Below are 16,990 nucleotides of genomic sequence, written 5' to 3' on the forward strand. Positions count from 1 at the left end.
ACCGGCGTGATCATCACCATCCTTATCAAGAACAAAGCCAATAAGGACGAGCTGGGTCCGATGATGGAGTGGGAGAAGAAGTACATCGAGTTCATGGAGCGGTACCGGAATCCGTTGATGGACATAGCCTACACTGCGGAGCGGTCGATCGAGGACGGGATCGACGCCATGTCGGAAGCGGAGATGTACACCGTGATCATTAGCTACGTGGTGATGTTCGTCTACATTACGATCTCTTTGGGGAAGATCAGCGGTATCAGGACGTTCTTCAAAGAGTCAAAGATCATCCTGGCGGTTGGTGGGATCGTGGTAGTGCTTGTTTCCGTCGCTTGCAGTTTGGGCTTCTTCGGTTACTTGCGACTGGCCACGACTATGCTGACAATCGAGGTGATTCCGTTCTTGGTGCTGGCCGTGGGCGTTGACAATATCTTCATGTTGGTGCACGCTTTCCAACGCATCGATAGGGTGCAGACTCCGGAAACGGATAGGGCTATCGGTAAGGCCTTGGGACAGATCGGTCCATCGATCTTGCTGACGTCGGCTAGCGAGTGCTGTTGCTTTGCGATCGGAGGTTTGTCACCGATGCCTGCGGTTAACACGTTTGCCTGGTATGCTACGGTGGCACTGTTCGTGGACTTTGTTCTGCAGATAACTGCGTTTGTAGCCTTAATGGCGTTAGATGAATGCCGGGTAGCCAGCGGACGACTGGATCTGTTCTGCTGCGTGAAAAGTGATAAGACTATGGTTGGGAATGAGGAAATTGGGGTCTTGGAATCCTTCGTTGGAAAGTACTACGCTCCTTACCTGATGAAGAAGCCGGTGCGGTTGACGGTGTTGGCCTTCTTCATAATACTGTCATCGCTGTCGTTGATGGTTGTCCCGAACGTGGAGCCCGGATTGGATCAGGAGCTATCGATGCCAAAGGACTCCCACTTGGTCAAGTACTTCCAGTTTATGGCGGAGCTGCTGTGGATGGGTGCTCCGGTGTACTTTGTGCTGAAACCTGGCCTTAATTACACCTCGGTGGAGGATCAAAATCTGGTTTGTGGAGGAGTGCTATGCAACGATGACTCCGTCCAAACGCAGCTGTATCTGGCTTCTCGATATCCGGAGATGTAAGTTCAAAAAGGTTTTAATCTTATTATCAAACAGTTTTCACATGGCAACGCAATTTCAGAACCCGTATTGCTCGACCGTCATCGTCCTGGCTCGATGACTACATCGATTGGTTGAGCATCGATAGCTGCTGTCGATACAACAGCACCGACGGATCCTTCTGTTTGAGTTCTAGTAAGTATCCAGTCATCAACCGTATCCCTTCAGCATCTAACCTATTTTCCCCCATAGATACCTTCTGCCAATCATGCCCCAGAGAGTATGACGAAACGGGTGTTCGTCCGACGGTCGAACAATTCGAGCGGTACATGGAGTTCTTCCTGTCGGACATTCCGGATGACCGATGCGCTAAAGCCGGCAGAGCAGCATACCTTACGGCACTCAACTACGTTACCGATGCGAGTGGTCATCTGAACGTGCACGATTCGTACTTTATGAGTTACCACACGACGGTGGTGACCTCGAGGGACTTTTACGAGGCATTAGAGTGGGCTCGTAAGATCACCGACGACATCCAGGAAATGTTGGATGAGAAAGGGGCAGGCGTAGAGGTCTTCCCGTACAGTGTGTTCTACGTATTTTACGAACAGTACTTGACGATTTGGAGTGACGCACTGCTATCGCTGGGGCTGTCACTGGCTGCGGTGTTTGTAGTCACGCTCTTGGTCACTGGGTTGGACATCGTGTTCTCCCTAATTGTACTTCTGATGGTGTTCTTGATTCTGCTGAACATGGGAGGTTTCATGTGGGCGTGGAACATTACATTGAACGCCGTATCGCTTGTTAATTTGGTCATGGTGAGTACTGCCTATTCTATCACTGATATTCTTACCAAGACTCCCTTACTTCCAGAGCGTTGGAATCGGCGTGGAGTTCATCTCGCACATCGTACGGTCGTTCAAGAATGAAGCAGGCAGCAATATTGAAAGGGCAGCTGAAGCGTTGACGAAGACTGGTAGCAGTGTCTTCTCCGGAATCACGCTGACCAAGTTTGCTGGAATCATTGTGTTGGCCTTCGCCAACTCACAGATATTCCAGATCTTCTACTTCCGGATGTACCTGGGAATTGTGCTGATAGGAGCTCTCCACGGACTGGTTTTGCTGCCGGTGTTCCTGAGCTACATCGGACCTAGATCTACGAAGCAAACGTTCTTCCGTGCAACTACGGATCCCGAACCAAAGTTCTCTATTACAGAAAGCCACAACCTCTAGTCATATAGTCGTTAACACATGTAATTTATTCTCCCGACTCTCAAATGTCAATACAACTCAATACTCGTTTCAACTGGGTAGTTTGAATGGGATCCCGGTGAACCTCGGTCTTTGTGTGATCCTGTCCGCATTGATTTTCTCGCCGATGATCGTAATCTCGTGCCGCTTCTTTGGATGGTACAGCAGATGGACATCTTCCGGGTCTTGGCGGTAGAACGGATCCGAGTGCCACCCATAGCTGTCAAAAGCGAGAAACGTCATTTCTTCAACCTCCCAAGTCCATTTCACCCGCACTCACCTCTGATTCTCGGTCCTCGGCTCCTGAAACTTCTCCTTCGGCCCCTCGGCAATGTTCTTCTCCAGCAGCTTAAAGTACTTATCGAAGTTGGCCAGTCCGCTCTGGGCCGCTGCCGTAGTCGAGTCGTACTTGGACCAGAACTTAATCGCAATCGGTACCCGGTTCAAATTCGGCAAGAAATGATCCGTCACGTGGCTGATCGCGTTCTGCTTGTTGATGACCTCCTTCTCGAACGCGTACGACACGATGGCCGGCGGTTTCGGCGGTTCGTCCTCCTTGTTGGTGACCGGCGGCATGACGTCGACCTTCATTTGTGATTTACTCCCGTGAAACCGGGTTGCTGCGAGCAGGACCCGGGCGCACACACGCGATTTCTTCGAATTCAACTTATCGCTTCGAACCATTCGAATGGACTGAAGTGAACCTCGTAGCCAGTACCGCCGGTGCCTAAATTTGGGCCGAAAATTGCCTAGATCGAGGCGAATGCGCGCGTGTCTGTCAACGGCGGATGAGTCGTAGTGGGAGGTAGTGAGGGATGGAAGAGGCCGGAAAGCGCGCGCCAAATGCAAATAAAGGGTCGTGCGAAGCAGCTAAATGGAAGCAATAAATTGCGAAATAATTTATATCGCTGTTAATAGGAAGAGATGGTGGAACGGTGGTGCGGTGCGCAAGGGAGAAGCAACGACCTTCGTTCCGGGCTGGAAACTAGGTGAAAGTGACGTGGCGGAAGGCAAAGCTTCCGTGATGGGTGCTGGCAAGGATTCCTTTTTAAACATTGTTATTATAAATGATAAACGAATTCTTTCGGTTTTCTTCGTAGCTCGGCGGAAATCATGGTTCACAGGCGAGCACAGCAGAGCCACGGACCGGTCGGCCTGTTGCCAAGTATTTGGCGCTTGCTTTTGTGTCTCTTTTATTCGCATAAACTTCCTTGTTCGGGAAACTTTGTCAACGTTGAGGCAGGTAATCGGTGGTGGGAAGTTTAGCTATTTTCTATTACGGTGAAAACTCACGTTTTTCTGCGGTATTGAGGTATAGGGCGCATTAACTTCCTCGAAGGTCTTAAGGATACTATTAGGACAAAAGATCGATACGATGGAACCAATTACTTGGCTCCGTCGTTGTTTACTTCGTAAATATGTACAAAGACGAACACATCGCATTCTGTTATGGTCAGGGTACTAAACAAAATTTTACAGTAATGCTTCGATTTTATCACTCCATCCACAATTCAGACCTTGATTTTCATTACTTTTCTGTTACATATGAATGCGCAATGTATAACGTTAGAAATATTTAAACTTTTTTTTTTGAATAGGGGAAGAGGTTTTTACTCACTAATGCACTACATCACTCACTCACTCACTAATAGGCCTAGTCACTCAATTACTCACTAACTTACCCACTTATAAACTCACTCCCTCATTGAATTATTACCTCACTGCATCACTCACTTACCTACTGATTTACCCAGACATTTAAACACTAACAGACTCACTTCACTAAATTGCTAACTCATTAACTCATTAGCTAATTCACTTATTTACTGATTATCTCACCACTCATGAATTCACTAAATCACTCACTAGCTCATAGGTTCCCAAACTTTTAGATGCGCCACCCCCTTTGGCCATTTGTTGTCTGTTGCAGTAAAATATTCGACTGTCTCTCGCGACCCTCTGGATGAAGACCGGCGACCCCCAGTTTGGGAAACCATGCACTAGCTCACTTCATCACTGGAACATATTTCTTAAGTGGAGAAGATCGTGCCTCTGGAGCCGCTCTACTGATACGTGATATTACTCACCAACTCACTACATCTCTCGTTTACTCAGTCACTCACTACCCAGCCAACACAAATTCGTATACTATGTAGAATAGGATGCAAAAGAGGAGGCCATAGTCGGGGCCCGTGACGCAATCGGTCACACGTTTGCTTCATAAGCAGATGGTCATGGGTTCGATCCCAGCCCCGGCACTTTCGTCAGTTGCTCTTTCCCCCTGAGAGCAGCTGACACTGAGTTCATGGCTCAAACGAACCCGGATACATGGACATCGGCGAACAGCAACTCATAATGGACCCCCAATCGGACTGGAAAAAGGAACAACCAACAGCAGCACATCCTTGTGCTCATCATTCTACCATGATAGGGTAGAAAGTGAAAGCAGCGCAGCGGCAACCAGTTCGATATAGAAAAATTAGAATAGAATACATTTAGGCGCTGTATAAAGTGTAAGTACAGCTTCCAATTGGAATTGCTCACGCAGTGCCCTATCGGATAAAAGAGCTTTAAATTAGGTTAAGTGATTGAAGAATAAAAAAAGTGGAGGACATATGCGTACATAATTCCATTTAGCCACGTGTAAAGTGTACGCATATCTCTTCTAATGTAGCATCCTATTCAACAGCATATACGATCGTGTGTTGGCTGTGTAGTAGGCTCAACAGGCAATAACTCACTAACTCACTAGCACTCTTGCTACTATCAGCGTACTACATAACTCTTCAACTCACCAACTGGATCACTCACTTACATACCTGCTGATGAACTAACTTCACGCGCTCACTTACTCACACACGCACTAAATCACTTACTTGCCGTTTTACTCGCCAATTTACTAAATTATCAACTCACTAACTCTCAAACTCACAATCTCCTTAACTCTCTCATTAATTTACTCTCTCACTCATTTTCTCCCACTCACTCACTTATTCATTAACTTCCTCATTTATCAACTCACTCCCGCACTAACTGACAAACTCAATCATTCGCTAACCTGCTCATCACTCGGTAACTTACTAACTGACTACTGGCTTCCACGGAACAGATCTCACATACTCATTGAATCACCAACTAACTTACTCATTCACACTTAGTCACTCATTTACTAATTTTCTCACACACTCAAATTCACGGGAAGCTCTCTGCCCTATGCGCATAATTAACTTTTATTGTTCTATTTTTGTCAAATATTAGTGTGAAACTGACTCACTCACTAACTCATTCACTCTATCTTGGGGCAGCTCACACTCACCCACTCACCAGTTCACTAACCCTTCCGTTACCAACCCCCCCTAACGAGAGTGCGAAAAAATACTCTTTTCGTTATAACTTTTTTGTTTTTCAATATTTTTCGGCCAAATTTTGACACAATAAGCGGATATCCTTCTAATTTAAGGATTTGCTAGGGATCGTTGGAATGGCCACCTGGTTCCGGAGTTATTCCGGAATCAAAATGGGTCATTCGATTTGGCCATTTCGGAAAAAGTAAATTTTCGATATGAGAGCCGTTCAGTTTTCAGACCTAAGTGCACTAGAATGATAGAAAAATTTGTCTAGAAGTCCATCCCGGACACTACGTGCCTTGGAACCCGTTTTACGGATGTTCCGGGGAACCGGTTTCGGGGTCAATTTTTCAATATGATTCAATACCATCATGCGACACCTCAAACTTCGTGATTTTTCAAGATGCATCATTCTGTGCTGTTTTGGCGTTGTCTGAAATACTGTTGGCCATTTTGAAACCGGTATTCGGATTTCCCGGGAATCGGTTCCGGTGGTTCCGGGGTCGAATTTTCGAAAATAAACCAACACCATCATGCGACATATCAAACTTTGTGATTTTGAAAACGATTTCAGAATTTTCACCAGGAATTCCTACGGAAGTTCTTCCAGGAACTCCTCCGGAAATTCCTCTAGAAATTCCTCCAGAAATTCCTCCGGAAATTCCTCCAGGAATTCCTCCGGAAATTCCTCCAGGAATTCCTCCGGAAATTCCTTCAGGAATTCCTCCGGAAATTCCTCCAGGAATTCCTCCGGAAATTCCTCCAGGAATTCCTCCGAAAATTCCTCCAGGAATTCCTCCGGAAATTCCTCCAGGAATTCCTCCAGATATTCCTCCAGGAGTTTCTCCGGAAATTCCTCCAAGAATTCATCCAGATATTCCTCCAGGAGTTTCTCCGGAAATTCCTCCAGTAATTCCTCCGGAAATTCCTCCAGGAATTCCTCCGGAAATTCCTCCAGGAATTCCTCTGGAAATTCCTTCAGGAGTTCCTACGGGAATTCCTCCAGGAATTCCTCTGAAAGTTCCTCCAGGCGTTCCTCCCGGAAACTATTGGTGGAACTCCCTGGCAGAATTCATGGGGGAACACCCGGAGGGGCTCCCACAAGTATTCCTGGAGGAATTCTCGGAGGAATTTTCGAAGGAACTCCTGGAGGAAATGTGGGAGGAATTCCCGGAATATTTTTGAAGGAATTTCCGGAGGAATTCCTGGAGGAATTCCTCCGGAAATTCCTCCAGGAATTCCTCCGGAAATTCCTCCAGGAATTCCTCCGGAAATTCCTCCAGGAATTCCTCCGGAAATGCCTCCGGAAATTCTCCCAGGAATTCCTCCGGAAATTCCTCCAGGAATTCCTCCTGAAATTCCTCCAGGAATTCCTCCGGAAATTTCTCCAGGAATTCATCCGGAAATCCCTCCAGGAATTCCTCCGGAAGTTCCTCCAGGAATTCCTCCGGAAGTTCCTCCAGGAATTCCTCCGGAAGTTCCTCCAGGAATTCCTCCGGAAGTTCCTCCAGGAATTCCTCCGGAAGTTCCTCCAGGAATTCCTCCGGAAGTTCCTCCAGGAATTCCTCCGGAAGTTCCTCCAGGAATTCCTCCGGAAGTTCCTCCAGGAATTCCTCCGGAAGTTCCTCCAGGAATTCCTCCGGAAGTTCCTCCAGGAATTCCTCCGGAAGTTCCTCCAGGAATTCCTCCGGAAGTTCCTCCAGGAATTCCTCCGGAAGTTCCTCCAGGAATTCCTCCGGAAGTTCCTCCAGGAATTCCTCCGGAAGTTCCTCCAGGAATTCCTCCGGAAGTTCCTCCAGGAATTCCTCCGGAAGTTCCTCCAGGAATTCCTCCGGAAGTTCCTCCAGGAATTCCTCCGGAAGTTCCTCCAGGAATTCCTCCGGAAGTTCCTCCAGGAATTCCTCCGGAAGTTCCTCCAGGAATTCCTCCGGAAGTTCCTCCAGGAATTCCTCCGGAAGTTCCTCCAGGAATTCCTCCGGAAGTTCCTCCAGGAATTCCTCCGGAAGTTCCTCCAGGAATTCCTCCGGAAGTTCCTCCAGGAATTCCTCCGGAAGTTCCTCCAGGAATTCCTCCGGAAGTTCCTCCAGGAATTCCTCCGGAAGTTCCTCCAGGAATTCCTCCGGAAGTTCCTCCAGGAATTCCTCCGGAAGTTCCTCCAGGAATTCCTCCGGAAGTTCCTCCAGGAATTCCTCCGGAAGTTCCTCCAGGAATTCCTCCGGAAGTTCCTCCAGGAATTCCTCCGGAAGTTCCTCCAGGAATTCCTCCGGAAGTTCCTCCAGGAATTCCTCCGGAAGTTCCTCCAGGAATTCCTCCGGAAGTTCCTCCAGGAATTCCTCCGAAAGTTCCTCCAGGAATTCCTCCGGAAGTTCCTCCAGGAATTCCTCCGGAAGTTCCTCCAGGAATTCCTCCGGAAGTTCCTCCAGGAATTCCTCCGGAAGTTCCTCCAGGAATTCCTCCGAAAGTTCCTCCAGGAATTCCTCCGGAAGTTCCTCCAGGAATTCCTTTGGAAGTTCCTCCAGGAATTCCTCCGGAAGTTCCTCCAGGAATTCCTCCGGAAGTTCCTCCAGGAATTCCTCCGGAATTTCCTCCAGGAATTCCTCCGGAAGTTCCTCCAGGAATTCCTCCGGAAGTTCCTCCAGGAATTCCTCCGGAAGTTCCTCCAGGAATTCCTCCGGAAGTTCCTCCAGGAATTCCTCCGGAAGTTCCTCCAGGAATTCCTCCGGAAGTTCCTCCAGGAATTCCTCCGGAAGTTCCTCCAGGAATTCCTCCGGAAGTTCCTCCAGGAATTCCTCCGGAAGTTCCTCCAGGAATTCCTCCGGAAGTTCCTCCAGGAATTCCTCCGGAAGTTCCTCCAGGAATTCCTCCGGAAGTTCCTCCAGGAATTCCTCCGGAAGTTCCTCCAGGAATTCCTCCGGAAGTTCCTCCAGGAATTCCTCCGGAAGTTCCTCCAGGAATTCCTCCGGAAGTTCCTCCAGGAATTCCTCCGGAAGTTCCTCCAGGAATTCCTCCGGAAGTTCCTCCAGGAATTCCTCCGGAAGTTCCTCCAGGAATTCCTCCGGAAGTTCCTCCAGGAATTCCTCCGGAAGTTCCTCCAGGAATTCCTCCGGAAGTTCCTCCAGGAATTCCTCCGGAAGTTCCTCCAGGAATTCCTCCGGAAGTTCCTCCAGGAATTCCTCCGGAAGTTCCTCCAGGAATTCCTCCGGAAGTTCCTCCAGGAATTCCTCCGGAAGTTCCTCCAGGAATTCCTCCGGAAGTTCCTCCGGAAGTTCCTCCAGGAATTCCTCCGGAAATTCCTCCAGGAATTCCTCCGGAAATTCCTCCAGGAATTCCTCCGGAAATTCCTCCAGGAATTCCTCCGGAAGTTCCTCCAGGAAATCCTCCGGAAATTCCTCCAGGAATTCCTCCGGAAATTCCTCCAGGAATTCCTCCGGAAATTCCTCCAGGAATTCCTCCGGAAATTCCTCCGGAAATTCCTCCAGGAATTCCTCCGGAAATTCCTCCAGGAATTCCTCCGGAAATTCCTCCAGGAATTCCTCCGGAAATTCCTCCAGGAATTCCTCCGGAAATTCCTCCAGGAATTCCTCCGGAAATTCCTCCAGGAATTCCTCCGGAAATTCCTCCAGGAATTTCTCCGAAAATTCCTCCAGGAATTCCTGGAGGAATTTCCGGAGGAATTTCTGGAGGAATTTCTAGACGAATTTCCGGAGGAGTTCCTGGAAGAACTTCCGTAGGAATTCCTGGTGAAAATTCTGAAATCGTTTTCAAAATCATAAAGTTTGATATGTCGCATGATGGTGTTGGTTTATTTTCGAAAATTCGACCCCGGAACCACCGAAACCGATTCCCGGGAAATCCGAATACCGGTTTCAAAATGGCCAACAGTATTTCAGACAACGCCAAAACAGCACAGAATGATGCATCTTGAAAAATCACGAAGTTTGAGGTGTCGCATGATGGTATTGAATCATATTGAAAAATTGACCCCGGAACCGGTTCCCCGGAACATCCGTAAAACGGGTTCCAAGGCACGTAGTGTCCGGGATGGACTTCTAGACAAATTTTTCTATCATTCTAGTGCACTTAGGTCTGAAAACTGAACGGCTCTCATATCGAAAATTTACTTTTTCCGAAATGGCCAAATCGAATGACCCATTTTGATTCCGGAATAACTCCGGAACCAGGTGGCCATTCCAACAATCCCTAGCAAATCCTTAAATTAGAAGGATATCCGCTTATTGTGTCAAAATTTGGCCGAAAAATATTGAAAAACAAAAAAGTTATAACGAAAAGAGTATTTTTTCGCACTCTCGTTAGGGGGGGTTGGTAACGGAAGGGCTAACCTACTTTCTTATTCACCAGTCCACACATTTTCCTGGAATCTAGTTTACAGTATTTTTGATCTCGGTAAGCTGATGATCATTTTCAGTGCAGAATCATGCCCTGAGTTCGAAAACGTGCCGGAAAATTAAATGCAGTGAAGCGAAAATTATTTCGACCTTGTATGGCTGACGATCAGTGCTGTCATGGTCGAATCAGAGCTGGCTAGTCAAGGTTTCCAAGTTTTTGGCGCCCAGTTTGTTCCGAGGAAACCCATTTATGAAATATTTTTTCACGAAATTTTTCTGTACTTATCACGGATGGACATTCTTGCAGGAATTTCTTTCACGTTTTCAGCATGAATTCTTTTAAAAATTCCTCCGAGAATATTATTTTTGGGTGTGTTCCTTCCCATCACTTCTTTAGAATTTCCTCCACGATACCTACAGAGAATCTGCCATAAATTTCTTCAAGGATTCTTTCAAGATTTACCAAAATTTTCCCATAATTTTTATTGAAAGATTTTATTAGGAATCCCTAGCATGATTTTGGAAAGAGTTCCTCCATAAAATTTTCTTCGTATTGCTTTAGAATCCATTCTAGTCTGTGTATTTTTTTTGAAAATTTCTCAAGAGATTTCTTCAAAGGTTCTGTCAGAAATTCCTCCAGGAATTTCCCTTGGGTTTTCTTCAGGAGTTTCTTAAGTAATTTCTCCAAAAAAAATATCTTGAAATGAGTTTTTTACAGACATTCTGGCTGAAATTCTTTACGAAATTTCTTTAAGGATTGCTACATAAGTTCATGCATGTTTTTCTTTATGTATTTCTTCAATCAGATTTTTATCCAGATGTTTTTGTTTGGAATTTCATTCGAAGATTTATTCAAAAGATGCAATTATAAAAGATTCTTTTAGAAAATCCTTTAAGGTTTCCTTGAAAAGTTCAGAAACTTTTCCAAGAACTCCTTTGTAAATAGTTGTTGGAATTTTTGCAGAGACTCCTTCAAGTGTTGCTTCATATATTCAAGGATTCTCTCATGCATCCATTATGAAATTCCTTTAGAAAGCTCCCAAGAGATTCTTCTGGAAGCTTTTTTTTGGGGGTTTCTTCAGAAGTTTCGGCAGGTATTCCTCCAGGTATTGCTTAGGATTTATTCAGACCTTTCTTCAGGGATTCTTTCAGCTATGTTTCCGGAGATGCTTCTGGAATTTTTGCCAAAGATTCTCTCAACAATTCCTGCAGGAATTACTCCAGCCATATTTCAAGGAATTGTTCAAATAATTTTCTGTGAATACCTGCAGAGAGTCCTTCCTCCTTCTCAATCATTCATAAACATTTTTTTTCTCAGAATTGTTTTCAGTGGTTTCCTGAAAAAATCTTTCATGATTTTTTTTGGCTCTGCAGGATCTTCTTCAATTTTTTTTCCTGGCAATACTTCAAGGATTCTTGTGTACCAATCGCTTCAGAACTTGTATTAGAAAATCTTACCTTCCAGCTCCAGGGATCCCCCAGATTTTTATTGTGGGATTTCTTCAAGAATTACACCAGTACCTTCAGACAATCCTACAGAGATTTTTTTCGAAACTCTTTCATGGATTCCTTCAGGAATTATGCCATTTTTTATGCATTTTCTGAAGAAACTTCCTCAAAATCCCTGGAGAAATATCTGAATCCTGAAGAATCTTTAGAATAATTTCCGAAAAAAAAAATTGTAGAGTTTTAAAAGAAATTTCCGAAAACCTCCATTGAAGAACTTTCGAAGTAAGCCCTAGCTGAAATTTGTGAAAAAATCCATAAAATTCTGAAGAATTCTCTTGGGATATTTTTGGTGGTATCCCTGAATAAATTTCAGAAGAATTATCAAAGAAATGTTTTAATAACACCCTTGAAGGATTTTCTATAAGCAATCTTGGCGTGTGGAGCCGACCTGGTGTGATGGTTAAAGCACGTGACTATCACGCCGAGGACCTGAGATTGAATCCCACTCACGACAAACTCACAAAATGTGAGTTCCTCTTTCTGAAGGGAAGTAAAGCGTGGGTCCCGAGATGAACTAGCCTTGGGCTAAAATCTCGTTAAAAAATAAATAAAAAAGTTATCTTGGAGAAGTTTGTGGATTTATTTTTAAAGGAATTCTTGTAGAAATACTTGGAGAAACGCTTTGATAAACTTCTGTAAAGATCCCTAAAAAAACTCTAGAGATATATCTAAATAATACCCAGGTAACAATTTGATGTTGATTAAGCGCTTCTCTAGCTTGTGCAAATCATGTGATTTTATTCAGCCTTAAGTTGATTCGATCTCTCCGGGTGGCTGAATTAAGGTTCTAGAAGCGCTTATATCCAGAATGGGAATAATCTATTATTCTATTTATAGAACAGATAAGGATCAGATGAAGCATTGGGGTCGCTTAATCATCTTTAATTCAGCAATTAATCATCACTTATGCAGCACTAACAAAACAAATGAAACTTGTCCCACTGAGTTCTAGCCAGAATTACTATTAGGCTCTTGTTGGCTGAAAGAGAAATATATAAATATTTATCATAATTGAGAATCGAACATGGGTGCATTGATTCATAGTCACTTACCTTAGCATCTGCTCTGTCTGTAATGGTACAGGCTTAGTGATTTGTGGGAGAACAAGTTATATACTACCATGTCTGATTAAAGGTTGAACGGCTTTGAACAAAGGCTGTACTAAGGTTGAATAATCGATGTAAGTGCTGGAAGGGCCCATATAGCCGAGGTGGTAAACGCACGGGTATTCAGCATGACCATGCTGAGGGTGACGGGTTCGATTCCCAGTCGGTCCAGGATCTTTTCGTAAAGGAAATTTCCTTGACTTCCTTGGGCATTAGAGTATCTTCGTGCCTGCCACACGATATACGCATGCAAAATGGTCATTGGCAGAGGAAGCTCTCAGTTAATAACTGTGGAAGTGCTCATAGAACACTAAGCTGAGAAGCAGGCTTTGTCCCAGTGAGGACGTTACGCCAACAAGAGAGAGAGTGCTGGAAATGAACGCATATATTAGCTGTCAAAATATCAATGTTTTGTTCACAGTTAAGTGCTTCTCGATTTTGATAATCGTGAATCTCTGGTCTGGGCTCGAACAAAGCATACATCCACACACTGCACACCAAATCAATACTGCCGTCTGGTCGTTGTCCTTTGGACCCGTCATCGTCGTCCGTTTGGCCAAGCAACACCCAAAATTCGCCGACCGGAGACGACGATGGTCTAATATCCGCCGCGCGCCCAGTGCTTTTCTCCCGGTTTCAAAGCCCATCCGACACGTTTGGGGAAAGTGGTTCAAAATGCACCTTATGCCCAGCGCATCTTCTACTGTTCTAGTGTTGAGACAAATCTTATCATTCTTGACTAATGGAGTACCATTCATCACTATTTATCACCATTTATGACTTCATGTGAACTGTCCCCCATTTTCCCCCGGCCCGGTACAATGTCGGAGTTGCCCGAAAAAGGCAACAATTTGGCGTCGGCACCAATTCCCGACCCAGCCAGGGCCAGGACTGAGTAACAGCAACATTTCGCTTTTCTTTGATACCTCTCATGTCAAAGTGATTTGTTTGCGCTGCACCTGTTTTCGAGATGCAGTGCGGATAGGCGGGCGGGAAGGAGTTCGCCAATAACGACGGTACGTAGACTTGCTGCAATGTTGTGTGTTTGCAATTTTGGGGAAAAGGCCTTGAATTTTTGCCGGCTGCTAAATGATACTTTGTATAAAAGTACTCATGTTGGTTCCTAGAAAGTAACAATGTAACAATCAACAACCAAGGGGAGATATGTAAACATGACTTGCAGGAGTTAACGAAGTGTAAATGCGAAAGCCTTAACTCCAGAATGATTAGGATAGCCTAGGGAATCGCCATTTATGTTTAGTTAGTCTTGTTGCCTAGGGTATAACTTTCTTCACAGACGTTGGATCACTTTGCGGTCTTCGACAAAGTTGTTTGGTATATAGTCACCTACAAAAATACCAAAGGGTTTGAATACTTAACGCTTACAGTGCCACCTAGCGGCAAAATTCGAAAACTTAAGATTTCTGCATACATTTGGTCACGATTTCCCATACAAACTTCAAGCTTGTTGAGCGCCCCCTTAGACTTTATCGATTTTGCTCAAATTTTGAACGTAGCTTCTGAGAGTCCAAAACAACCGATTAAGGAGGTAAGACTCGGCATTTTTCAAAATTTTTGTTTTTCATATAAGTGTGGGCCACCCTACTGAACATGTTCTATGTTGTCGAGCATTGTTATTGTTTATAGTATTGAATGTAAATATTGAATAAATCATTCGTTTGTGATCGTCACAATGTATGTACACGGAGAGACGAAACTACCCAAAAGTGAGTTCTTTCCACCCAACTTCGGAGTTGCGTGCGTCAAGCCAATTTTGAGTTGATGGAATCGATGTTTTTGTTGGGTTGTTCCCGCTTGCTTCCATGTGAAAAAAATACCTAATTTTAAGTTTTTTCCACCCAACCGAAATTTTGACTAGGTAGTATTCACTCAAATTTGAGTACTGTGCTAGAAACTCAGTGTTGGCTTGACGCACGGAACTGCAAAAGTTGGGCTGTTTCTCTCTTCACTCTCTGACAACAACAGAAAGAGCGCATGAAAAGGGAGATGAAAAAGAACTCAAAATTGAGTTTAAAAGTACCTAATTTTGAGTTTTTCAGTTTCTTCGTGTAATATGCGTCCGCTCGTTCCTCTCGCTAGCTAACTATCTGTCAAAACCATACAAGGTATCTCATCACATCAGGTATACATCCCTTGAGATCAAGGTTTCTCAATACTTGTCAGGTAGGCTAGTCTAATACACTACAATCCCTCCTTTGAAATAAAAATGCAAATTAGTTTACAACGATTGATTTTATTACGATAGTCTTTCATCTATGAGCATCAATATGGCACGTAGTCTTGATATTTCATCGGTGCATTTCGCGTTCGTTTCATTGCTGATGATCTGCGTGAAGTTGTGGGTTGATCTATTGAGTCCCCCGATTCTGCTGCTGGTTCCGCTTCACACTGGGTTATCGTAGGTACAGGATCTGGAACATCTGTCGACTCGATAACATCGTCTGGACTTTCTTGAACTGGTTCGGGTTCTGCAATCCTTTTCAGATGTGCTGCGCTACGTCGGTATTGTTTACCGGTGAGCTTCGACTGGATAACAGTGTCCGTTCCTTCTTTACGCTTAACAACAAACTCCTCGTTAGCAAAATCCGTATCCAATTTGTTTGCCTTCCGCATTCGTTTAGCAAGGACGGTATCACCCAGCTGTATCTCACTTTCCTTAGCGTGCCGTCTTTTATCGCTGTACTCTTTCCCCTTTTCTTTGGCGACAGCATCACTATCATGAACTCCATCATCTTCCAAGAAATTTGAGATCGTTGGAAGTTTGCTTTTAAGTTGGCGACCAAACATTAACTCTCCTGGAGCTTTACCCGTGGTTGGATGCTTCGAAGAATGATATGTTAGTAGGTACAGTCGTAGTTCATTTCTCCAATCTTTACCGAGCTCCTGTGAAATGCGTAATCGCTTCAAGATCGAGCGATTTTGGCGTTCCACCTCTCCGTTGGATTGAGGCCAGTACGGGATGGTATTCAGCAGCTTAATGCCATTAGTTGTACAGAACTCCCGAAATTCCTCACATTCCGAGCTAATCTGTGGTGCATTGTCGGCTTTCAAGAAAGAGGGAATCCCGTACCGACTGAACATGATCATCAACTCTCGTGTAACATCTTTCGTGGTTATTGTTTGCATTTCAACGACCTCCATATAGCGATTATAGCAATCAACTACGACTAACAGATGTTGTCCTTCTGGCAAATACCCTAGGAAGTCAAGTGCTAATGTTTGTCAGGGGGATGAAGGAAGACGACTACGGTTCAATGGTTCTGGGGGCTCAGGTGCAGCAACTAAAGTGCAACCTCTACAGCGTTTGACGAACCTTTCCACTGCCTGATCCATCTTAGGCCACCAAACATTGGATCTCATCACGATATGAGGAAGACCCTCATGAGCTGTATTCAGAACCTTCTCTCTCAGTTTTACAGGTATGACGATTCGGTCGCCTCGAAGTAATACGCCTTGGAAATTGCATAACTCATTCGCAACTACCCTGTACTCTATTGGCATCGTTCTCCTTCAAAACTTCTAGCACTTTAAGGACAGACTTGTTAGAATCCCAATATGGCCGCCACAATGGCCGACTTTGGCACCTACTCACGATTTTGAGGGCACAAATCTCTTCGTAAACAAAACCAGCGCACCTGAGCTTCTTGTTTTAAGCTCACTACAAGTGAGCAAGAACAGAATAATAAAATGCATTGTTGTTTGAAGCTTGCTTCTTGAGATTTGTGCGTCTGAAGTTTTGATGCACTGTTGAACCGGGATTTCAAGACGTTTGTCCTTAAGAATCTCATCGTCTACTTCTGAAGCTTGTACTATTTCCTTCCAAGTCAGTGCTGTACACTGTACAGTGTACAGTTTGCAGCCTGCATGACCACTTCTCGAACAAATATTTCCTCAGAAGGATCGAACGCCTTTGGTTCCTGGACAGATAACCGAGAAAAAGTGTCGGCAATGTTTTCATTACCTGGGACGTGTACGATATTATAATCGAAAGTTTGCAATCGCAAAACCCACCGTTCAATGCGTGCACATGGTTTTGACCGTTTAGAAAACAAGAGTTCCAGGACTTTACAATCAGTAAGAATATTGAATTGCCTGCCGAAAAGATAATACTGGAACCTTCCTCACTCCAAACAACAGCTAACGCCTCCTTCTCGGTTTGACAATAACGTCTTTCGGTTTCGGTCAGCGATTTGGAAGCAAAACAAATAACACGCTGTCTGTTCTCCTTGTCAAACTGGAGAAGTATTGCTCCTAGGCCGGAGGGGCTGGCATCAGCTATAACAGCAGTACGATCCTCTAAACTATACAATCCAAG

General features: G+C 44.8%; 2 protein-coding genes across 2 annotated transcripts; one reads left to right on the top strand and one right to left on the bottom strand.

Annotated features, from left to right (window-relative positions):
• LOC134288280 (NPC intracellular cholesterol transporter 1 homolog 1b-like) lies at positions 1-2,401 on the top strand (the record flags this gene model as incomplete). The annotated part of the gene is made up of 4 exons (XM_062852630.1): positions 1-1,115; positions 1,178-1,290; positions 1,348-1,913; positions 1,969-2,401. Coding segments are annotated over 4 exons (2,154 nt in total), but the record flags the coding sequence as incomplete, so codon positions are not given.
• LOC134288282 (uncharacterized) lies at positions 2,398-13,196 on the bottom strand. The gene is made up of 3 exons (XM_062852635.1): positions 13,164-13,196; positions 2,627-3,216; positions 2,398-2,566 (listed from the first exon to the last, which is right to left on the bottom strand). The coding sequence occupies exons 1-3, from the start codon at positions 13,194-13,196 to the stop codon at positions 2,398-2,400; spliced, it is 792 nt and encodes a 263-aa protein (XP_062708619.1).
• Between the last annotated feature and the right edge of the window lie 3,794 nt (positions 13,197-16,990).

Source organism: Aedes albopictus, chromosome 1, assembly GCF_035046485.1.
Source record: "Aedes albopictus strain Foshan chromosome 1, AalbF5, whole genome shotgun sequence".
Taxonomy (NCBI): Eukaryota; Metazoa; Arthropoda; class Insecta; order Diptera; family Culicidae; genus Aedes; species Aedes albopictus.

What these genes read in the sequence shown, in the direction of transcription:
- LOC134288282 (XM_062852635.1), bottom strand. Translation starts at nt 13,196, where the DNA reads ATGACGGGTCCAAAGGACAACGACCAGACGGCA. An exon ending in AGGACAACGACCAGACGGCA is followed by an intron (nt 3,217 to 13,163) that starts GTATTGATTTGG and finishes GCTTCCATTTAG; the next exon opens with CTGCTTCGCACGACCCTTTA. An exon ending in CCGAGGACCGAGAATCAGAG is followed by an intron (nt 2,567 to 2,626) that starts GTGAGTGCGGGT and finishes CGCTTTTGACAG; the next exon opens with CTATGGGTGGCACTCGGATC.